Source organism: Callionymus lyra, chromosome 4, assembly GCF_982586985.1.
Source record: "Callionymus lyra chromosome 4, fCalLyr1.hap1.1, whole genome shotgun sequence".
Taxonomy (NCBI): domain Eukaryota; kingdom Metazoa; phylum Chordata; class Actinopteri; order Syngnathiformes; family Callionymidae; genus Callionymus; species Callionymus lyra.
This window is the reverse complement of record NC_141821.1, coordinates 329,350-356,055: the sequence shown is the minus strand read 5'-3', so window position 1 is coordinate 356,055 and position 26,706 is coordinate 329,350. Positions and strand designations below refer to the sequence as shown.

Genomic DNA, 26,706 nt, shown 5'->3' with positions numbered 1-26,706 from the left:
CCTCAGGATTCACCTCAGGATCCACCTCAGGATCCACCTCAGGACCCACCTCAGGACCCACCTCAGGATCCACCTCAGGATCCACCTCAGGATTCACCTCAGGATCCACCTCAGGATCCACCTCAGGATTCACCTCAGGATCCACCTCAGGATCCACCTCAGGATCCACCTCAGGATTCACCTCAGGATCCACCTCAGGATCCACCTCAGGATTCACCTCAGGATCCACCTCAGGATCCACCTCAGGATTCACCTCAGGATCCACCTCAGGATCTGGACACGGTTCTGTGGGACCCGCAGGGAACTTCTCGCCGTTGTTTAGGCCAAAGGTCACGTCGGGTCCTGCTGACCTCTCATGTGGCTCTTGAGGCTCCTGAAGGTCAGCGAACGTTGGCTGGAAGATCTTGACCTGATTCGACCTTCAGTTGTTTTAACAGATTCTCCAGAGTCGACGAGTCACTGGTCGAGTCACCAGTTCTGTTTATAGATGATTCTTCTTTTCTCTCACTGTATCCTCCCTCACTCTTCTCTCCTCTTTTCTCTCACTGTATCCTCCCTCACTCTTCTCTCCTCTTTTCTCTCACTGTATCCTCCCTCACTCTTCTCTCTTCTTTTCTCTCACTGTATCCTCCCTCACTCTTCTTTTCTCTCACTGTATCCTCCCTCACTCTTCTCTCTTCTTTTCTCTCACTGTATCCTCCCTCACTCTTCTTTTCTCTCACTGTATCCTCCCTCACTCTTCTCTCTTCTTTTCTCTCACTGTATCCTCCCTCACTCTTCTCTCTTCTTTTCTCTCACTGTATCCTCCCTCACTCTTCTTTTCTCTCACTGTATCCTCCCTCACTCTTCTCTCTTCTTTTCTCTCACTGTATCCTCCCTCACTCTTCTCTCTTCTTTTCTCTCACTGTATCCTCCCTCACTCTTCTCTTTATTCATCTGTCTTCCCCCCATCCGGTCACTCATTGTTGAATTGATCTGTTTTTCTTTCTCCACTTTAGTCTTGGTTCAACTGTAAAGTTTCTTGTTATGAGACACTTGAAATAAAGTTTAATTTTATAAACTCTGACCTTCACAACTGTGACCTCTTCAAATTTCAACTCACCTGTCGTTTCCTGGTCTTCAACACGACCTTTGACCTCCACCTGTGGCAGCAGCTTAGGAGTCAGACGTGCATCAGTGTCTGATCCTCATGTGTAGAGCGTGTTCATATGTTGGATCACGTGTTTTAAAATAAACATAATATTGAACTTTATTCAAACAAATACTTGACAACAAGCAGAAAATAATTCCTGTATTTCAATTTGTTTTCACGACTCCAGGACACACACACACACACACACACACACACACACACACACACACACACACACACACACACACACACACACACACACACACACACACACACACACACACACACACACACACACACACACACACACACACACACACACACACACACACACACACACACACACACACACACACACACACACACACACACACACACACACACACACACACACACACACACACACACACACACACACACACACACTTCAGGGGACAAAGGTCCACTTGTAATGACTCTAAGTGACCCACTGTCTGCGCTCATTACACTTCCTGTCACGCGTCACACAGACCAGGTGTTCTCGCTCCAGGTGCTCCCTTCACTCCAGGACCATATGAAGTCGCAGGAAACTCGTGTCCACATCCTACTCTTGACGCCACTTCATCCACTCTGGTTCCTCCGTGACCATCACAGGCTCAACGACTCTCCTCTAACTTGAGACCCTCAAAGGTCACCACAGAAGGGGGCGGGGCCTGAGGGTCAGAACAAAGGAGACGAAGCTTCACATTTAAAGTCTGGGTTTTATTGTTTCCTCGTGTTTCCAGACGCTCGAGTCACGACTCTCTGACTCGACTCTTCACAGAAGAGAATCGCTTCATTCCCGCAGGAACCATCTGGAGACGCTTTTGTTTTGAAGGAACCCAAACGAAGATTCAATTAAAACCTTTTCTTCTCCGTGGAATGATGCACGAACACGTCGACGTCACCACGACAACCAAATGAAAACAGGTGAGGGGGGGGCGGAGAGGAAATGGTGCTTGAATCAGAAGCAAAGGCTTCTGGGAAAAGACCCTGGAGGTTGTTCATGAACACGCTGCAGTAATGCAGGCCTCCAGCAGGGGGAGCACTGACACTTCATTGCATTGTAGGTGAGAATCTTTGTTTCATTTCCCAGCAGGCCTTGCTGCACCCGTGAGTCATTCCAAGACGTTTTCTTCTCCGACTCAAGTATCGAACGAGTCGAACCGTTGACTCGAGTCGCTGCTTGTTCAGGTTCGGATCCGACTCTGACGCCAGCACTGGTCTGGTCACATGACCGGGCGAGTCACTACATTCACATGTCAATCAAACATCTAAACACTCGTAGTAACGGTCAGATGTGGGGGTCAGAGGGGTCGAGGGGTCAGAGGGGTCGAGGGGTCGAAGGGTCAGAGGGGTCAGAGGGGTCAGAGGGGTCGATGGGTCAGAGGGGTCAGAGGGGTCGAGGGGTCAGAGGGGTCAGAGGGGTCAGAGGGGTCAGAGGGGTCAGAGGGGTCAGAGGGGTCAGAGGGGTGGAGCTAACAACAACAACAACAACAGAAGAAATGAAAACAAGAGGAAGTGTAAACACGACACAATAAATAATGACCAGCAGCTCCTGTGACGACTCATGACTCATGACTCGTGACTCGTGACTCATGAGTCGTTCTCTCGAGTCACAGCGACTCATGACTCGTGACTCATGAGTCGTTCTCTCGAGTCACAGCGACTCATGACTCGTGACTCGTGACTCATGACTCATGACTCATGAGTCGTTCTCTCGAGTCACAGCGACTCATGACTCGTGACTCGTGACTCATGACTCATGACTCATGACTCATGACTCGTGCGCTCGAGTCACAGCGACTCATGACTCGTGACTCGTGACTCATGACTCGTGCGCTCGAGTCACAGCGACTCATGACTCGTGACTCGTTCTCTCGAGTCGCATCAATGACTGGTCCTCCGTGACCTGGTGTGTAGATACGTATGTTCTGTACACGCCGATATTACAAACATGTTCTCACTGTACAGGTTTGTTTTTAGAATATACACATTTGAAAAGTAACCAAAGATTAAAAAGCTGAGTCGCCGTCACTCAGAGTCGTGACTCCCGCTGCTACGTCACCTCCATGGCCACTGTGTTGTCGAGTCCACTCAGAGAGCTCTTGTCCTCCTCGTGGTTCTCCCTGGGGGTCAGAGGTCAGGGGTCAGAGTGTGCATGTCATGAGGAAACTTCAAAGAGTACTGCAGTAATAATGCTACCACAGTAATGATACTACAGTCATACTACTAAAGAAACATCAAGACATTTGATTTTCTGTCGTGTTTTTCACTCGGTTATCTTGACCTTTAGTATTTATTTTATATTTTTTAAGCGCTTTGTGAACCTGGTCTAAAAAAAGCGCTCTATAGATATAAATGACTTACTTGCTACAGTAATACTACTACAGTCATCATACTAGTCATACTCATCTACAGTCATACTACAGTTATAATACTACAGTCGTACTACAGTTAAACTACTACAGTCATAATACAGTTAAACTACTAGTCATACTACAATAATACTCCTACAGGTATACTACTACAGTCATAGTACAGTTAAACTCCTACAGTCATACTACAATAATACTCCTACAGGTATACTACTACAGTCATAGTACAGTTAAACTCCTACAGTCATACTACAATAATACTCCTACAGTTATAATACTACAGTCATACAACAGTTAAACTACTACAGTTATAGTACAATAATACTCCTACTGTTATAATACTAAAGTAATACTCCTACAGTCATACTCCTAGTTATACTACTACAGTCATACTACAGTTATACTCCTACAGTTAAACTACTACAGTCATACTACAGTACTAATACTTTCACGCGTCATGACTCAAGTCTTCTAGGACGGACAGGGAACCTGGACCTTCAGGTGGTCTCACCTTGACCTTCAGGTGGTCTCACCTGGACCTTCAGGTGGTCTCACCTTGACCTTCAGGTGGTCTCACCTGGACCTTCAGGTGGTCTCACCTGGATGCGATGTCGATGGACGAGGCTGCGGAGACTTTGGGCATCTGCAGGTTGGCGGCGGCGGCGTTGAGCTTTAAGGCAGACGGCGTGACGGTGGCGAGGGTTCGGGGGAGGTGGCGCCCCAGGGCGGCGGCCGAGGGGACGCTCAGACAGATGTTGTTGGCGATGAGGACCTGAGTGCTGGCAGGACTGGTGTTGCTGGTGGCGTGGCAGCCAAGGAGGGCGGCGGCGGGCGAGGAGGCGAGGGCGGCGGGGACGAGCGACCCGGAGGTGAGCGAGGCCTGCAGGAGGTTGGGTGAGGAGGGGGTGAGCGTGGACGGGTGGGTCGGACCAGGACCAGGATGTAAACCTTTGAGCGAGCCTGGGGAGGAGAAGACAGGACTTCAACCGGAGACCTCGACGTTTGCTCGACGACCATCGGTCGCTTCAGATCCAGATTCACGAGATTTGACTGACTCATCTCGTGGTCATCGTCCAATCAGAGAGCAGGATTTAAAGCCTGTGATGTCGCAACAGTTGTGTCGAGCTTCAGCATTTGTTCAAAGTCGTTGACAGATGTGTGTACTCACATCTGTGTGTACTCACATCTGTGTGTACTCACATCTGTGTGTACTCACATCTGTGTGTACTCACATCTGTGTGTACTCACATCTGTGTGTACTCACATCTGTGTGTACTCACATCTGTGTGTACTCACATCTGTGTGTACTCACATCTGTGTGTACTCGTTACTTTGACGCCCGTGTGTACTCGTTACTGACGCCCGTGTGTACTCGTTACTTTGACGCCCGTGTGTACTCGTTACTGACGCCCGTGTGTACTCGTTACTTTGACGCCCGTGTGTACTCGTTACTTTGACGCCCGTGTGTACTCGTTACTTTGACGCCCGTGTGTACTCGTTACTTTGACGCCCGTGTGTACTCGTTACTTTGACGCCCGTGTGTACTCGTTACTTTGACGCCCGTGTGTACTCGTTACTTTGACGCCCGTGTGTACTCGTTACTTTGACGCCCGTGTGTACTCGTTACTTTGACGCCCGTGTGTACTCGTTACTTTGACGCCCGTGTGTACTCGTTACTTTGACGCCCGTGTGTACTCGTTACTTTGACGCCCCTGTGTACTCGTTACTTTGACGCCCCTGTGTACTCGTTACTTTGACGCCCCTGTGTACTCGTTACTTTGACGCCCGTGTGTACTCGTTACTTTGACGCCCGTGTGTACTCGTTACTTTGACGCCCCTGTGTACTCGTTACTTTGACGCCCGTGTGTACTCGTTACTTTGACGCCCGTGTGTACTCGTTACTGACACCCGTGTGTACTCGTTACTGACGCCCGTGTGTACTCGTTACTTTGACGCCCGTGTGTACTCGTTACTTTGACGCCCGTGTGTACTCGTTACTTTGACGCCCGTGTGTACTCGTTACTTTGACGCCCGTGTGTACTCGTTACTTTGACGCCCGTGTGTACTCGTTACTTTGACGCCCGTGTGTACTCGTTACTTTGACGCCCGTGTGTACTCGTTACTTTGACGCCCGTGTGTACTCGTTACTGACGCCCGTGTGTACCCGTTACTTTGATGCCCGTGTGTACTCGTTACTTTGACGCCCGTGTGTACTCGTTACTTTGACGCCCGTGTGTACTCGTTACTTTGACGCCCGTGTGTACTCGTTATTGACACCCGTGTGTACTCGTTACCGACACCCGTGTGTACTCGTTACTTTGACGCCCGTGTGTACTCGTTACTTTGACGCCCGTATAATCGTTACTGACACCCGTGTGTACTCGTTACTTTGACGCCCGTGTGTACTCGTTACTTTGACGCCCGTGTGTACTCGTTACTTTGACGCCCGTGTGTACTCGTTACTTTGACGCCCGTGTGTACTCGTTACTTTGACGCCCGTGTGTACTCGTTACTTTGACGCCCGTGTGTACTCGTTACTGACGCCCGTGTGTACTCGTTACTTTGACGCCCGTGTGTACTCGTTACTTTGACGCCCGTGTGTACTCGTTACTGACGCCCGTGTGTACTCGTTACTTTGACGCCCGTGTGTACTCGTTACTTTGACGCCCGTGTGTACTCGTTACTTTGACGCCCGTGTGTACTCGTTACTTTGACGCCCGTGTGTACTCGTTACTGACGCCCGTGTGTACTCGTTACTTTGACGCCCGTGTGTACTCGTTACTTTGACGCCCGTGTGTACTCGTTACTGACACCCGTGTGTACTCGTTACCGACACCCGTGTGTACTCGTTACTTTGACACCCGTGTGTACTCGTTACTTTGACGTCCGTGTGTACTCGTTACTTTGACGCCCGTGTGTACTCGTTACTTTGACGCCCGTGTGTACTCGTTACTTTGACGCCCGTGTGTACTCGTTACTTTGACGCCCGTGTGTACTCGTTACTTTGACGCCCGTGTGTACTCGTTACTTTGACGCCCGTGTGTACTCGTTACTGACGCCCGTGTGTACTCGTTACTTTGACGCCTGTGTGTACTCGTTACTTTGACGCCCGTGTGTACTCGTTACTTTGACGCCCGTGTGTACTCGTTACTGACGCCCGTGTGTACTCGTTACTTTGACGCCCGTGTGTACTCGTTACTTTGACGCCCGTGTGTACTCGTTACTGACGCCCGTGTGTACTCGTTACTTTGACGCCCGTGTGTACTCGTTACTTTGACGCCCGTGTGTACTCGTTACTGACGCCCGTGTGTACTCGTTACTTTGACGCCCGTGTGTACTCGTTACTTTGACGCCCTTGTGTACTCGTTACTTTGACGCCCGTGTGTACTCGTTACTTTGACGCCCGTGTGTACTCGTTACTTTGACGCCCGTGTGTACTCGTTACTTTGACGCCCGTGTGTACTCGTTACTTTGACGCCCGTGTGTACTCGTTACTGACGCCCGTGTGTACTCGTTACTTTGACGCCCGTGTGTACTCGTTACTTTGACGCCCGTGTGTACTCGTTACTTTGACGCCCGTGTGTACTCGTTACTTTGACGCCCGTGTGTACTCGTTACTTTGACGCCCGTGTGTACTCGACGAGTGTTTCTATCAAGAGTCAAACTGTTTTATTTATATTTTCACCGGAAACAAGTTTATTTACTGTTGCTACAAACAAGCGTTTCTTAATAAAGTATTTACGTCGTGTATTAAAAACAAACGTGTGTAACAACAAAATACTGTAAAACAATGTAATGATGTTGTCGTCACACACGTGTTCACTCCTCAACATCAAATACACAACAACACACCTGTCACTCCGTTGACACCACCAGCAAGAACCTCCTCCTTGGACCCATTTCCAGGCAGATGTTCTGAGGTGAGCAGAGCCGACGCCGCGAACTGAGCGCTGGCCTGGTCCAGAGTCTTGGAGACCAGAGCCTGCAACAGCGTCACGTTAGATCCACACCTGACAACATGGACATCACGCACCTGTGTGTGCAGCGTCACTGCAGTGGTGTGGACCTGGTGCTGCTGGTTCTTCTGCTGCAGCTGCTGCTTCTGCATCAGAGCCAGTTGCTCCTGGTGCTGCTGGAACTGCTCGGCCGTCAACACTGAAGAAGACATGACAGTCAAACACCTGGTGACGCAACAATCCTCCAGAACCTTGTGAGGAACATCACGACAGTCAAACACCTGGTGACGCAACAATCCTCCAGAACCTTGTGAGGAACATCACGACAGTCAAACACCTGGTGACGCAACAATCCTCCAGAACCTTGTGAGGAACATCACGACAGTCAAACACCTGGTGACGCAACAATCCTTCAGAACCTTGTGAGGAACATCACGACAGTCAAACACCTGGTGACGCAACAATCCTCCAGAACATTGTGAGGAACATCACGACAGTCAAACACCTGGTGACGCAACAATCCTTCAGAACCTTGTGAGGAACATCACGACAGTCAAACACCTGGTGACGCAACAATCCTCCAGAACATTGTGAGGAACATCACGACAGTCAAACACCTGGTGACGCAACAATCCTCCAGAACCTTGTGAGGAACATCATGACAGTCAAACACCTGGTGACGCAACAATCCTTCAGAACCTTGTGAGGAACATCATGACAGTCAAACACCTTGTGACGCAACAATCCTTCAGAACCTTGTGAGGAACATCACGACAGTCAAACACCTGGTGACGCAACAATCCTTCAGAACATCGTGAGGAACATCATGACAGTCAAACACCTGGTGACGCAACAATCCTCCAGAACCTTGTGAGGAACATCATGACAGTCAAACACCTGGTGACGCAACAATCCTCCAGAACCTTGTGAGGAACATCATGACAGTCAAACACCTGGTGACGCAACAATCCTCCAGAACCTTGTGAGGAACATCATGACAGTCAAACACCTGGTGACGCAACAATCCTTCAGAACCTTGTGAGGAACATCACGACAGTCAAACACCTGGTGACGCAACAATCCTTCAGAACCTTGTGAGGAACATCATGACAGTCAAACACCTGGTGACGCAACAATCCTCCAGAACCTTGTGAGGAACATCATGACAGTCAAACACCTGGTGACGCAACAATCCTCCAGAACCTTGTGAGGAACATCATGACAGTCAAACACCTGGTGACGCAACAATCCTTCAGAACCTTGTGAGGAACATCATGACAGTCAAACACCTGGTGACGCAACAATCCTCCAGAACCTTGTGAGGAACATCATGACAGTCAAACACCTGGTGACGCAACAATCCTTCAGAACCTTGTGAGGAACATCACGACAGTCAAACACCTGGTGACGCAACAATCCTCCAGAACCTTGTGATAAAATAACAGAAGCTAAAGAGCAACAGTTCATAACAGAAGCTAAAGAGCAACAGTTCATAACAGAAGCTAAAGAGCAACAGTTCATAACAGAAGCTCAAGAGCAACAGTTCATAACAGAAGCTAAAGAGCAACAGTTCATAACAGATGCTAAAGAGCAACAGTTCATAACAGAAGCTCAAGAGCAACAGTTCATAACAGATGCTAAAGAGCAACAGTTCATAACAGAAGCTAAAGAGCAACAGTTCATAACAGAAGCTCAAGAGCAACAGTTCATAACAGAAGCTAAAGAGCAACAGTTCATAACAGAAGCTCAAGAGCAACAGTTCATAACAGAAGCTAAAGAGCAACAGTTCATAACAGAAGCTAAAGAGCAACAGTTCATAACAGATGCTAAAGAGCAACAGTTCATAACAGAAGCTAAAGAGCAACAGTTCATAACAGAAGCTAAAGAGCAACAGTTCATAACAGAAGCTAAAGAGCAACAGTTCATAACAGAAGCTCAAGAGCAATAGTTCATAACAGAAGCTAAAGAGCAACAGTTCATAACAGAAGCTAAAGAGCAACAGTTCATAACAGATGCTAAAGAGCAACAGTTCATAACAGAAGCTAAAAAGCAACAGTTCATAACAGAAGCTAAAGAGCAACAGTTCATAATAGAAGCTAAAGAGCAACAGTTCATAACAGAAGCTAAAGAGCAACAGTTCATAACAGAAGCTAAAGAGCAACAGTTCATAAAAGAAGCTAAAGAGCAACAGTTCATTACAGAAGCTAAAGAGCAACAGTTCATAACAGAAGCTCAAGAGCAACAGTTCATAACGAAAGCTAAAGAGCAACAGTTCATAACAGACGCTCAAGAGCAACAGTTCATAACAGAAGCTAAAGAGCGACAGTTCATAACAGAAGCTCAAGAGCAACAGTTCATAACAGAAGCTCAAGAGCAACAGTTCATAACAGAAGCTAAAGAGCAACAGTTCATAACAGAAGCTAAAGAGCAACAGTTCATAACAGAAGCTAAAGAGCAACAGTTCATAACAGAAGCTAAAGAGCAACAGTTCATAACAGAAGCTAAAGAGCAACAGTTCATAACAGAAGCTAAAGAGCAACAGTTCATAACAGAAGCTAAAGAGCAACAGTTCATAACAGAAGCTAAAGAGCAACAGTTCATAAAAGAAGCTAAAGAGCAACAGTTCATAACAGAAGCTAAAGAGCAACAGTTCATAACAGAAGCTAAAGAGCAACAGTTCATAACAGAAGCTAAAGAGCAACAGTTCATAACAGAAGCTAAAGAGCAACAGTTCATAACAGAAGCTAAAGAGCAACAGTTCATAACAGAAGCTAAAGAGCAACAGTTCATAACAGAAGCTCAAGAGCAACAGTTCATAACAGACGCTAAAGAGCAACAGTTCATAACAGACGCTCAAGAGCAACAGTTCATAACAGACGCTCAAGAGCAACAGTTCATAACAGAAGCTAAAGAGCAACAGTTCATAACAGAAGCTAAAGAGCAACAGTTCATAACAGACGCTCAAGAGCAACAGTTCATAACAGAAGCTAAAGAGCAACAGTTCATAACAGAAGCTCAAGAGCAACAGTTCATAACAGAAGCTAAAGAGCAACAGTTCATAACAGACGCTCAAGAGCAACAGTTCATAACAGAAGCTAAAGAGCAACAGTTCATAACAGATGCTAAAGAGCAACAGTTCATAACAGAAGCTAAAGAGCAACAGTTCATAACAGAAGCTAAAGAGCAACAGTTCATAACAGAAGCTAAAGAGCAACAGTTCATAACAGAAGCTAAAGAGCAACAGTTCATAACAGAAGCTAAAGAGCAACAGTTCATAACAGAAGCTAAAGAGCAACAGTTCATAACAGAAGCTAAAGAGCAACAGTTCATAACAGATGCTAAAGAGCAACAGTTCATAACAGAAGCTAAAGAGCAACAGTTCATAACAGAAGCTAAAGAGCAACAGTTCATAACAGAAGCTAAAGAGCAACAGTTCATAACAGAAGCTAAAGAGCAACAGTTCATAACAGAAGCTAAAGAGCAACAGTTCATAACAGAAGCGTCACAAACCTCCTCGCTGCATCTCATTCAATAGTTCCATGTAGCAGAACCTCAGAGGTCCATGTATGAACCTTCAGTGAGTCGTCATCATGTCATGTGAGTCATAATGATCAGGACGTCTTCAAAAATGTTCACATCCAAAGAAAAATTAATAACTACTTTTCAAACCATGAGAAACTGACTATCATCAACAGAACCTTCATCCTCGTAGAAAGAAATCACCTGCTGGAGTTTGTTTCACCGTCTCAACACAACTAGAAGAAGCAGCAGAACATTAGTGACCACATTAGTGACCACATTAGTGACCACATTAGTGACCACATTGGTGACCACATTAGTGACCACATTAGTGAACACATTGGTGACCACATTAGTGACCACATTAGTGACCACATTAGTGACCACATTGGTGACCACATTAGTGACCACATTAGTGACCACATTAGTGAACACATTGGTGACCACATTAGTGACCACATTGGTGAACACATTGGTGACCACATTGGTGACCACATTAGTGAACACATTGGTGAACACATTGGTGACCACATTAGTGACCACATTAGTGACCACATTGGTGACCACATTAGTGACCACATTGGTGACCACATTAGTGACCACATTGGTGAACACATTGGTGACCACATTAGTGACCACATTGGTGACCACATTAGTGAACACATTGGTGAACACATTGGTGACCACATTAGTGACCACATTAGTGACCGGATTGGTGACCACATTAGTGACCACATTGGTGACCACATTAGTGACCACATTGGTGACCACATTAGTGACCACATTAGTGACCACATTGGTGACCACATTAGTGACCACATTGGTGAACACATTGGTGACCACATTAGTGACCACATTGGTGAACACATTGGTGACCACATTGGTGACCACATTAGTGAACACATTGGTGAACACATTGGTGAACACATTAGTGACCACATTAGTGACCACATTAGTGACCACATTGGTGACCACATTGGTGACCACATTGGTGACCACATTGGTGACCACATTGGTGACCACATTGGTGACCACATTAGTGAACACATTGGTGACCACATTAGTGACCACATTAGTGACCACATTAGTGACCACATTGGTGACCACATTGGTGACCACATTGGTGACCACATTGGTGACCACATTAGTGACCACATTAGTGAACACATTGGTGACCACATTAGTGACCACATTAGTGACCACATTGGTGACCACATTGGTGACCACATTGGTGACCACATTAGTGAACACATTGGTGACCACATTAGTGACCACATTAGTGACCACATTAGTGACCACATTAGTGACCACATTAGTGACCACATTGGTGAACACATTGGTGACCACATTGGTGACCACATTGGTGACCACATTGGTGACCACATTGGTGACCACATTGGTGACCACATTGGTGAACACATTGGTGACCACATTAGTGACCACATTAGTGAACACATTAGTGAACACATTGGTGACCACATTAGTGAACACATTGGTGAACACATTAGTGACCACATTAGTGACCACATTAGTGACCACATTAGTGAACACATTGGTGAACACATTGGTGAACACATTGGTGAACACATTAGTGACCACATTAGTGAACACATTGGTGACCACATTAGTGACCACATTAGTGAACACATTGGTGACCACATTAGTGACCACATTAGTGACCACATTAGTGACCACATTAGTGACCACATTAGTGACCACATTGGTGAACACATTGGTGACCACATTAGTGACCACATTAGTGAACACATTAGTGACCACATTAGTGACCACATTGGTGACCACATTGGTGACCACATTGGTGAACACATTGGTGAACACATTGGTGAACACATTGGTGAACACATTAGTGACCACATTAGTGACCACATTAGTGAACACATTGGTGACCACATTAGTGAACACATTGGTGACCACATTAGTGAACACATTAGTGACCACATTAGTGAACACATTGGTGACCACATTGGTGACCACATTAGTGACCACATTGGTGAACACATTGGTGACCACATTGGTGACCACATTGGTGACCACATTGGTGACCACATTGGTGACCACATTAGTGACCACATTAGTGACCACATTAGTGAACACATTAGTGAACACATTAGTGAACACATTGGTGACCACATTGGTGACCACATTGGTGACCACATTGGTGAACACATTAGTGAACACATTGGTGAACACATTAGTGACCACATTAGTGAACACATTGGTGACCACATTAGTGAACACATTAGTGAACACATTGGTGAACACATTAGTGAACACATTGGTGAACACATTAGTGACCACATTAGTGACCACATTAGTGAACACATTGGTGACCACATTAGTGAACACATTAGTGAACACATTAGTGACCACATTAGTGACCACATTAGTGACCACATTAGTGACCACATTGGCGAACACATTGGCGAACACATTGGCGAACACATTGGCGAACACATTGGCGAACACATTGGCGACCACATTGGCGACCACATTGGCGACCACATTGGCGACCACATTGGCGACCACATTGGCGACCACATTGGTGACCACATTGGTGAACACATTAGTGACCACATTAGTGACCACATTAGTGACCACATTAGTGACCACATTAGTGACCACATTAGTGAACACATTAGTGACCACATTAGTGACCACATTAGTCATTGGTGAACACATTGGTGAACACATTAGTGACCACATTGGTGAACACATTGGTGAACACATTAGTGACCACATTAGTGACCACATTAGTGACCACATTAGTGACCACATTAGTGAACACATTAGTGACCACATTAGTGACCACATTAGTGACCACATTAGTGACCACATTAGTGAACACATTAGTGAACACATTAGTGACCACATTAGTGAACACATTAGTGACCACATTAGTGACCACATTAGTGACCACATTAGTGACCACATTAGTGACCACATTAGTGACCACATTAGTGAACACATTAGTGAACACATTAGTGACCACATTAGTGACCACATTAGTGAACACATTAGTGAACACATTAGTGAACACATTAGTGAACACATTAGTGAACACATTAGTGACCACATTAGTGAACACATTAGTGACCACATTAGTGAACACATTAGTGACCACATTAGTGAACACATTAGTGAACACATTAGTGAACACATTAGTGACCACATTAGTGACCACATTAGTGACCACATTAGTGACCACATTAGTGACCACATTAGTGAACACATTAGTGAACACATTAGTGAACACATTAGTGAACACATTGGTGAACACATTGGTGACCACATTGGTGACCACATTGGTGAACACATTGGTGAACACATTGGTGAACACATTGGTGAACACATTGGTGAACACATTGGTGAACACATTGGTGAACACATTGGTGAACACATTGGTGAACACATTGGTGAACACATTGGTGAACACATTGGTGAACACATTGGTGAACACATTGGTGAACACATTGGTGAACACATTGGTGAACACATTAGTGAACACATTAGTGAACACATTGGTGAACACATTGGTGAACACATTGGTGAACACATTGGTGAACACATTGGTGAACACATTGGTGAACACATTGGTGAACACATTGGTGAACACATTAGTGAACACATTAGTGAACACATTAGTGAACACATTAGTGAACACATTAGTGAACACATTAGTGACCACATTGGTGAACACATTGGTGAACACATTGGTGAACACATTGGTGAACACATTGGTGACCACATTGGTGAACACATTAGTGAACACATTGGTGAACACATTGGTGAACACATTGGTGAACACATTGGTGAACACATTGGTGAACACATTGGTGAACACATTGGTGAACACATTGGTGAACACATTGGTGAACACATTAGTGAACACATTAGTGAACACAAAATGATCAAAGCTTTAGTTGAAGAAAAAACGTCAACAAATCAGACGCTTCACACTAGAACCACTGCTGCACCTTGATCACCATTAAAGAAACAAGGACCAGGTTTGACTGAACGATCAACCAAGTGTCCATCATCCATCCATCCATCATCCATCCATCCATCATCTATCATCCATCCATCATCCATCATCTATCATCCATCCATCCATCATCCATCCATTTCCATATTTCTAGCATATATTTTGATATCTGTACAATATTCAAGAAAAGAAAACATAATACATGAGAATTTAAAAAGAGCTGCTTCATTTATTTTATAACTGTCAATAAAAAAACAACTTTGAGCAGTTTATGTATATTTGAATAGAACTAGTGAAACTAGTGAACAGCTCAATATTTGATGGTCATTAAAAGACATGTACTGTGTACACAACGTGTTCTTTAGATCTCCATGTGACCCGAGGTACTGACGCTCTAGAGTCAGAAGAAGAACTTTGAGAAGGACTAATTTAACTTTTTATTTTATTTAACTAATGACTGATAACACTGACTGTGTGTGTCCTTCTCAAAGTGTGTGTGTGCCTTCAGCTGTCAATCAGCAGAGGTTTATGGTAAACATGTCAAATGAAGTCCAAGTTGTTCCCAAAGCGCGAGAGTTTGTGATATTAATGCACTGATCGCACTTTAAGACTCGACACTGATATCTGGGCTCTTCAGACGATACCAGTGTTGAAATTAAACTATTGCTTTAATTCAAAATGACCACATTTTGAATTACAAAGTTGGTATTTATTCAAATAAAGTGTTTAATGTTTACCAGCATTTAGAGAACAAAACAAAAAAGAAACTCCTTTAACCTGCAGTTGACAAGTTGGAGAAACTAACTAGTAAGGATGACAATGTGCAACAAAGTAAACACACCTGCGTGTCAAGATTATCAAGTCAACACAAAACTAAATAATAAAAACACTTATAGAATAGAGTCAACTATACTAAATAATAAACACTCTTAGAGTCGTCCCTGCTTCAAGATTAAGAAGGTTTTGAAAATAAAAGAACACTCAGTATAATCATACATCACAACAACAAATCCAATAAACTAGTTTGAGTCAGACTCACAAAAGTTGGGCGTAAAGTTAGTAAAGTGTTTAACGTTATGACCGAACTAAACTTGTTAAATGTATTTTTGATCCGACATTTGACATGTATGAACATCTTGAATATCTATATTAATAATAGACACGACAACGACGTATCATTCAGTAAATTAAAGCCAAATCACTTCCAGGTAAGGCTGCACAGTATTTCGAAAAAATATCGATATCGTGATGTCGTCACATATAAATATGGGAAACATGTGCGATAAATTATAATTTATCATATAAATCAAGCATTTCTTAAATGCACACTTTGATTAATCAGTGTCACGTTCTGTAAAGTTGTCAATTTGTACTTCTATGTCTCGTTGTTGTTTACGTCTCCGTCTGTCTGTGAACTGTGCAGCTTGTTAGGCTCGGTTGCTATGGCGATGCATCTTGCTGGCGCGCTGACTTAGCTCAGTATATCCACGGAAGTAATTCTAACTTCTGAGCGCTACTTAAACGCGAGTAATCCAGGCTACAAGAAGTGAACATGATTTCAAAGTGTAAAAGAATGAACCGACAAAGGGAGTTTAAATTCACAGATTGGAATCATTGTTTCTAGGAAGTGAAGGTTGAGCCAGTCTGGATCTGAATCAAGTGAAAACACATCAGCAACATCTCAGCTGGACATTAGGTCAACTTGAGTTGTTGAATGAAGACGTTTAGACGTCAACGTGATGAAGTTAAAACACTCTTCAGGTGTTCCAGGTGATGCTGCTTTAGATGCTCGTAGGTTTCTTGTATTTAAGCTGCATTAACCTTCAGCCACACAGTTTGCAAACTGACAAACGTCTATATTTTGAATCCCAAGTTCTCCAACACATCTGTCAAGCACAGGGAGTTTGTTTCTGGAGTCTTCGTTCGACTATGCAGAAGAAGACCTTCTGCGTCAGTAACTTAGTCTTTCTGCAAAGTTAATATCCATTTATATGCTCAGCTCTACTCATAACTTGACAGGGTATTGTGGGGTGTAAGGAAATATTGACTTTTTATTCATGATACTGTCTGGATATTTTAAAACAACTATGCAGTGGCTCTGAAGACGTGGATGTTTGGAGGAGAAATGAAGCTACAAGATTCAACAGCACTAACTTTATTAAGCATGTAAAGCAGCTTCACGACAAAGAACATGAGATTTGGAAGAGACCAGACAGTCACATAAAGTCCTGGATGATCCAAACTCTGACTGAACTCGAACTAAACTCAGGTTCTACTAGTTGATCCACAACACGTCAACCATCTCTAACTAATGATCAACATGGACTCCTGCTGCTCCACTGTCAACCATCTTTGATCCTCCAAGTCTCACATGAAACAAAGACTTCGTAACAAACATCTTTTCTTCCCTTGATGCTGAGAAACTCATCTCTTGTTGTGTCGGACGTTCAAGTCTCTCAGAACCTTCAGTTCCTTCTCAACACTCCTGTCCTGACTGAGACCAAAACGCAAGACCTCTGGTCATATGTAATAATAACGGAGAATGTCTGAGTTGTAATCGCGTACGAACGCAGCATGTCTGTGGTTTGTAACGTAATCATTCAAATCACCGACTGTAATTCACCAAACACAGAAGTGATAATACTAGTCATGTGTGTGTTTGTAATTCTGAATGCTGCATATATGCCACTGTAACGCACTTCTAAACACTCCACATTGTATTATTGTTTACTTCCGCTGTTTTATTTTTTTTAATTCAAGACATAGATATGTATATATGTTTCTGTATTCCCGTCTCCTTGCAGCTTCAAGAAGTGTTCCTTTAGTTTTGCTGGTGCGAGACTAGAGCTGCTCAACTTGTTGTTTCAAATCATGCAGATAGTACTCACTCCCATCACATTTAGTATACATGTGAACCCATGTCGTACATATTCGTCCACTTTCTTCTTTTTCCCAACATAGTTAGTATGGATTAAAATATTAAAGAAATCACACTAGTACTACCAGGACAGTTGCACGTCGACTACTGAGCACTAAACTCACCACAGCATGGATTGAACAAACAGTGAAGCGTGATCATCTGCAGCCAGTGATGGTCAAGTGTGTCGTCACGAATTTATACGATGAGTCGGGTGTGTCCAGACCTCTGAACCCCTGAGACAGACTCACCGAATCCCTAGGGTTCGATCGAGCCCAGGTTAAGAACCACTGATCTACACTAAACAGCTCCATCTTAGTGATGTTGTAGACGGAAGTTATGTCTGTGTGTATATATATATATGCATTTTCAGGACAACAGTAGGAGGATGACACGTCTTTGCTGCTGATAACGTTTAGATACAATTTAACATCCTTGAGCTCATCAAAGATCTAATCCAAACTTATCAACCTTCTAGTAACCATCTTAAACTCACATCTTTTAGTTACACAACAAATCTCTAAATGTAGATTTGAGCCAGGGCCTTCAGTTTTCAAGCCCCTCTGCTGTGGAACAAACTACCGGCTTCAGTCCGGAGGGAAGACACACTCTATGTTTAAGATTCATCTTAAAGCTTTTGATAAAGCCTATAGTCAGGACTAACTCGAGCTCAGCAGATACAATGTTAAGGTTTCTGGACTTTTAGACACAGAGCTCTCCTTTCCTTCATTCTGTTCATCACCTGTGCAGTCTAAACACTTGTCTTCTCTCCCTGGGCTCCAGGCTCCACCTCCTCAGTATCCAGAGTTCTCTCCAGCACCTCCATGGACTCTCTTACCCCTCCACCCTCCCGGCCGGTCTAAGCAGGAGGCCGTCAACATCGAGTCTGGTTCTTCTCCAGGTTTCTTCTACAAGGAAGTTTCCCCCTCCACTGCCACGTCTTTCCCTTCTTCAAAGCTACTCTGACAAATCAGTCGCTCGACGTCACCATCATGGCGTCGATTCAGAGTGAAACCGGTACTGAAAACAGTGCCGTGCTGCTGGAAACAAGTCCAGTGGACCATCATGGTCCTGGTAGTGCCGAGGTCCAAGAGGAAGCTTAGAGGGGACAGAGCTTTCTCGCTCCTCACTGTCCATCTTTAAATCCTGTCTCAAAACCCACTTTTAACAGCACCAGACTCTGTAGCTGTTTAGTGCCTTTTATTTGTATTGTATAACCTTAGTTTTTAAATGTTCTTATTTGAGGCGTTACGTTTATGTACTTGTCTTTTGTCGACTGTTGTTTGAAAGGTCTCTATAAACAATGTTGAGTTAGGCTAGTGATGGAGTAAAAACAATGTTCACCAAAAGTAGCTTAAGGTTGTGCATCATTTCTGCCACGTTCTATATCAACATGATTCAAATGAAAATGTTCTCAGTCTGGAGCTTCTGTCAGATGAGATGAAGGAACGAGTCTCACCGTGAGCTGTGACAGTTGAAAGGTCATGTGACTTAACGTCACTCAGGGGCTCAGAGGGGATCAAGCAGAAAGACATGCTTCATCAAACTGTCTGTGTGGATAAAACCTGTTGTTTTTCAAGAACCACATCGTCAGACACACACTTGAACATGAACAGAACGCCAGAACACAAAGATGAACCCCCGACACGACTACTGTGACCGTGATGCTCGTCTCAAAGAGCACGTGAGGAGCTGGTTTGTGAGTTTGTGTGGTTTCATCTTCAGAAGTGTGGAGTCTGTGTTACGCATCATCATAAATGTATCCAGTGCAGGCACAAGAGAAGCATCTTTCTGCCCTGGAGTCAGTGAACTATGACCTTTGTTGAACTCTTGGCTTCAGACGACTTGCATCAAACACCAGGCTTTGAAAAAGACAATTGTTGCATTAAGAAACAATTTGACAAGTTCACATCCGTCCATTAAACACCCACATTAAGAGCTCCATGTTGTAAACAACAGCAGGTCCAACAGAAGCACAGCATCACTGTGGTCTTCACTTAAGCTTTTAGTTCATCACATTTTAACTCATCTAGTCTGGTCTGGTCTCACAACATGGACTTCAGCTGAAGTTATTTCACTGTTCACAACAAGAGTTTCGTACTCGACATTTTGACCACAAAGATCCAAAAACAAGCATCAACATGTTTGTGAAACAAGGTTCTTTTGATTCAGGTCAAAAGAAGAACCAATGAAAATAATGGTTGTTATAACAAAACACTCACCCTTGATAGGAGGAGGAGCTGGACCAGTTCGGTTCTGGGAGCTAGGTCCAGAAGACAAGTTCCGGGTAAGTCCTGACAGAGATCCACTTAAATCCCTAGATCCACTTAAAGACAATTCCCCTCTATCTGAGGGAGGGTGCGAGAGCGTCCGTGGTCTGAAGTGCCTCCAGCGGCAAGATTTGATGTTCAACAGAATCTGGTTGAGGTCCACGGGTGTCTGTCTGGCTGGCGGGACATGACGAGGGGAGCTGGTGGGGTCCGAGGTATTATTTTCTGAGGTACAGGCGTTAGCGTTGCGTAAAGGGGAGCTCGGAAGTGGAGAAGAAGTGTGCAGTTCTTGTTGGCAGGTGCTGTTGTCGTCCAGTCCTGTGTGAGCTCGGTCCAAGAGGATCCTGTGAGCAAAGGAAAATGAGTGACGCACTAAAATAAACATGGACGAACAATATGAACTATAAGTGTATTTGAATGACATACGAACTATACGTGTATTTGAACATATAGTTCATATGTTCAAATACACTTATAGTTCATAAGTATATTTGAACATTTAGTTCATATGTTCAAATATACTTATAGTTCATAAGTATATTTGAACATTTAGTTCATATGTTCAAATACACTTATAGTTCATAAGTATATTTGAACATGTAGTTCATATGTTCAAATATACTTATAGTTCATAAGTATATTTGAACATTTAGTTCATATGTTCAAATATACTTATAGTTCATAAGTATATTTGAACATTTAGTTCATATGTTCAAATACACTTATAGTTCATAAGTATATTTGAACATATAGTTCATATGTTCGTATATATTTATAGTTCATAAGTATATTTGAATGACATACGAACTATACGTGTATTTGAACGACATACGAACTATACGTGTATTTGAACGACATACGAACTATACGTGTATTTGAACAACATACGAACTATAAGTGTATTTGAACGACATACGAACTATAAGTGTATTTGAACATTTAGTTCATATGTTCAAATACACTTATAGTTCATAAGTATATTTGAACAACATACGAACTATACGTGTATTTGAACAACATACGAACTATACATGTATTTGAACGACATACGAACTATCAGGTATTTGAACGACATACGAACTATACGTGTATTTGAACAACATACGAACTATACGTGTATTTGAACGACATACGAACTATACGTGTATTTGAACGACATACAAACTATACGTGTATTTGAACGACATACAAACTATACGTGTATTTGAACGACATACGAACTATACGTGTATTTGAACAACATACGAACTATACGTGTATTTGAACGACATACGAACTATACGTGTATTTGAACGACATACGAACTATACGTGTATTTGAACGACATACGAACTATACGTGTATTTGAACGACATACGAACTATACGTGTATTTGAACAACATACGAACTATACGTGTATTTGAACGACATACAAACTATACGTGTATTTGAACGACATACAAACTATACGTGTATTTGAACGACATACGAACTATACGTGTATTTGAACAACATACGAACTATACGTGTATTTGAACGACATACGAACTATACGTGTATTTGAACAACATACGAACTATACGTGTATTTGAACAACATACGAACTATAAGTGTATTTGAAAAACATACGAACTATAAGTGTATTTGAACGACATACGAACTATACGTGTATTTGAACATATAGTTCATATGTTCAAATACACTTATAGTTCATAAGTATATTTGAACAACATACGAACTATACGTGTATTTGAACAACATACGAACTATACGTGTATTTGAACGACATACGAACTATCAGGTATTTGAACGACATACGAACTATACGTGTATTTGAACAACATACGAACTATACGTGTATTTGAACGACATACGAACTATACGTGTATTTGAACAACATACGAACTATACGTGTATTTGAACGACATACAAACTATACGTGTATTTGAACGACATACGAACTATACGTGTATTTGAACAACATACGAACTATAAGTGTATTTGAACGACATACGAACTATAAGTGTATTTGAACATTTAGTTCATATGTTCAAATACACTTATAGTTCATAAGTATATTTGAACAACATACGAACTTTACGTGTATTTGAACGACATACGAACTATCAGGTATTTGAACGACATACGAACTATACGTGTATTTGAACAACATACGAACTATACGTGTATTTGAACAACATACGAACTATACGTGTATTTGAACGACATACGAACTATACGTGTATTTGAACGACATACAAACTATACGTGTATTTGAACGACATACGAACTATACGTGTATTTGAACAACATACGAACTATACGTGTATTTGAACGACATACGAACTATACGTGTATTTGAACGACATACGAACTATACGTGTATTTGAACGACATACGAACTATACGTGTATTTGAACGACATACGAACTATACGTGTATTTGAACAACATACGAACTATACGTGTATTTGAACAACATACGAACTATACGTGTATTTGAACAACATACGAACTATACGTGTATTTGAACGACATACGAACTATACGTGTATTTGAACGACATACAAACTATACGTGTATTTGAACGACATACAAACTATACGTGTATTTGAACGACATACGAACTATACGTGTATTTGAACAACATACAAACTATACGTGTATTTGAACGACATACGAACTATACGTGTATTTGAACGACATACGAACTATACGTGTATTTGAACGACATACGAACTATACGTGTATTTGAACGACATACGAACTATACGTGTATTTGAACAACATACGAACTATACGTGTATTTGAACGACATACAAACTATACGTGTATTTGAACGACATACAAACTATACGTGTATTTGAACGACATACGAACTATACGTGTATTTGAACAACATACGAACTATACGTGTATTTGAACGACATACGAACTATATGTGTATTTGAACAACATACGAACTATACGTGTATTTGAACAACATACGAACTATAAGTGTATTTGAACGACATACGAACTATACGTGTATTTGAACATATAGTTCATATGTTCAAATACACTTATAGTTCATAAGTATATTTGAACAACATACGAACTATACGTGTATTTGAACAACATACGAACTATACGTGTATTTGAACGACATACGAACTATCAGGTATTTGAACGACATACGAACTATACGTGTATTTGAACAACATACGAACTATACGTGTATTTGAACGACATACGAACTATACGTGTATTTGAACGACATACGAACTATACGTGTATTTGAACAACATACGAACTATACGTGTATTTGAACGACATACAAACTATACGTGTATTTGAACGACATACGAACTATACGTGTATTTGAACAACATACGAACTATACGTGTATTTGAACGACATACGAACTATACGTGTATTTGAACAACATACGAACTATACGTGTATTTGAACAACATACGAACTATAAGTGTATTTGAACATATAGTTCATATGTTCAAATACACTTATAGTTCATAAGTATATTTGAACATTTAGTTCATATGTTCAAATATACTTATAGTTCATAAGTATATTTGAACATTTAGTTCATATTTTCAAATACACTTATAGTTCATAAGTATATTTGAACATATAGTTCATATGTTCAAATATACTTATAGTTCATAAGTATATTTGAATGACATATGAACTATACGTGTATTTGAACGACATACGAACTATACGTGTATTTGAACGACATACGAACTATACGTGTATTTGAACAACATACGAACTATACGTGTATTTGAACGACATACGAACTATACGTGTATTTGAACGACATACGAACTATACGTGTATTTGAACAACATACGAACTATACGTGTATTTGAACGACATACAAACTATACGTGTATTTGAACGACATACGAACTATACGTGTATTTGAACAACATACGAACTATACGTGTATTTGAACGACATACGAACTATACGTGTATTTGAACAACATACGAACTATACGTGTATTTGAACAACATACGAACTATAAGTGTATTTGAACATATAGTTCATATGTTCAAATACACTTATAGTTCATAAGTATATTTGAACATTTAGTTCATATGTTCAAATATACTTATAGTTCATAAGTATATTTGAACATTTAGTTCATATTTTCAAATACACTTATAGTTCATAAGTATATTTGAACATATAGTTCATATGTTCAAATATACTTATAGTTCATAAGTATATTTGAATGACATATGAACTATACGTGTATTTGAACGACATACGAACTATACGTGTATTTGAACGACATACGAACTATACGTGTATTTGAACAACATACGAACTATAAGTGTATTTGAACGACATACGAACTATAAGTGTATTTGAACATTTAGTTCATATGTTCAAATACACTTATAGTTCATAAGTATATTTGAACAACATACGAACTTTACGTGTATTTGAACGACATACGAACTATCAGGTATTTGAACGACATACGAACTATACGTGTATTTGAACAACATACGAACTATACGTGTATTTGAACAACATACGAACTATACGTGTATTTGAACGACATACGAACTATACGTGTATTTGAACGACATACAAACTATACGTGTATTTGAACGACATACGAACTATACGTGTATTTGAACAACATACGAACTATACGTGTATTTGAACGACATACGAACTATCAGGTATTTGAACGACATACGAACTATACGTGTATTTGAACAACATACGAACTATACGTGTATTTGAACGACATACGAACTATACGTGTATTTGAACGACATACGAACTATACGTGTATTTGAACAACATACGAACTATACGTGTATTTGAACGACATACAAACTATACGTGTATTTGAACGACATACGAACTATACGTGTATTTGAACAACATACGAACTATACGTGTATTTGAACGACATACGAACTATACGTGTATTTGAACATATGAAGTGTTGCTTGACTTATTGTACCTTCATTATTCAACACCTTCCTTGTACAAAAGAATGCATGGATACGATCTGGTATCAGTTCAGGTCACATGTCATCCACTCACCTGCCTCCTCGAGCGACACGACGACGAGCTAAACCAATGCACCGCGGAGGCATGTTCAACGAGGTGACACAGAAGCGGAAGCGAGGCTGACCCAGGCCTCCCTCCAGCGGGCTCACCCACGGCCAGCTGCCCTGCTTCTGACGCAGCTAGCAGCAGAGAAGCGTTAGATCTCATGCACGGATCGACGCTAAAGTCCAGGACACTCACAGCGTAGTACTGACAGCCGGCCTTCCTCCGGAACACAAAGCTGCCGTCTGGGTCGTTCTCCTCCTCGGCCTCAGAGGATCCTGAATGAATCTGTGAGGAACATCAGTTCAAACCCAAATGATCAACGTTCCTTTACATCAGCGATTCAAAGACCCACCTGCGAGTACGGTTCCTCGTCCGAGCTGGGGAAGTCATACTGGTTGAGGTCTTTGGGATTGAACACAGAGGGACCAGAATGAAGAGGCGTCGACAGCTGAGGGATCTTGGGTTTCTTTTCATAGGTTCTCTTGGTTGCAACCGTCTCACTCTTGTCCAGCTGTCACAGAGGTTCACTTTAATAAACTACACCAGGAACTTTTGTTCATCTCGTTTATACATCATTTCATTTCTAAACATCTTTCTCTACACGCAGTGAAGTCTTACTTTCTTATAGTCCTTCAAGTCCAGGTGGTCCTGATGCCGGTACTGGTTGTTCACTGAGAGGGGGGTGTTGGGGAGGCTGTACATGGGCTTGACAAGCGAGCGCTGAGCCAGAGCCTCGGCCATCAGCTCACAGCCAAAGTCAGGCACCGTGTTCCTAGAACAGATCATACGTCAACACATGAAAACCATGGATTGCTGAAACAAAATGTCATGACGGCGACGAAGGTACAGAAGCCTTGGATCTTCATCGTGGAAACGGCAACTTCGCTTGAATCTGATTGTAAGAATCGTTCTTGTAAAGAATCCTTCAACAACAACTATCAAGAGTATCAAGCAGAGCTTCTGGTGCATCATGAAGAGCAGGAGTGTCCACACGGTTCACAAGCTTCTTTTATAAAGATCAAGACCAAAACATCTACTTCATCAAATCAACACAAGTACATACTTTACTCAGATGACTGACCGTCATGATGGAAGGATGTGTGGATTTAATCATCTTCATAGAGTCAAAGAATACAGGAGCGTATCTTCTCATATTTAGATACCTTCACTCTGAGAGTAACTTCATAACATGTCCATGAGACCTGAAGCTCAAGCCTGTCGTGTCAAATCTCCTTCATTCAGACAGGTTCATCCCTTTCCACGTCTCATTATGTCTTATTTAAATTAAATCATGAACCCAAACTGGACTCACGGTTTATATTTGTTCATGTTAAACATTCGTGACATGAATCCAACACGTGCTCCAGGATCAATGTTTACATTTTACACGGTTGTTAGAACGAAAACTTTAGTTTTCAGTGGCTTCTTTAAAACTTGAAGTAACTTCAT

The 26,706-nt window shown here is 42.3% G+C and overlaps 1 protein-coding gene across 4 annotated transcripts in view; it reads right to left on the bottom strand.

The window, feature by feature from the left end:
• Window positions 1–1,852: 1,852 nt before the first annotated feature.
• The window catches only part of LOC148080516 (enhancer of polycomb homolog 1-like), a 37,298-nt gene continuing 12,444 nt past the window's right edge, over window positions 1,853–26,706 (bottom strand). For 2 of the 4 annotated variants that reach the window (XM_087788380.1, XM_087788379.1), the window contains 9 exons: window positions 25,876–26,029; window positions 25,610–25,768; window positions 25,453–25,542; window positions 25,246–25,391; window positions 20,146–20,537; window positions 7,562–7,683; window positions 7,381–7,510; window positions 4,128–4,488; window positions 1,853–3,279 (listed from right to left, as the gene is read on the bottom strand). In XM_087788380.1, the coding sequence (XP_087644506.1) occupies window positions 3,210–3,279; window positions 4,128–4,488; window positions 7,381–7,510; window positions 7,562–7,683; window positions 20,146–20,537; window positions 25,246–25,391; window positions 25,453–25,542; window positions 25,610–25,768; window positions 25,876–26,029 (1,624 nt within the window). In that variant the 3' untranslated portion in view covers window positions 1,853–3,209. The remainder of the gene's footprint in view (window positions 3,280–4,127; window positions 4,489–7,380; window positions 7,511–7,561; window positions 7,684–20,145; window positions 20,538–25,245; window positions 25,392–25,452; window positions 25,543–25,609; window positions 25,769–25,875; window positions 26,030–26,706) is intronic. The other 2 variants (XR_015710853.1, XR_015710854.1) reach the window with 2 other exon arrangements.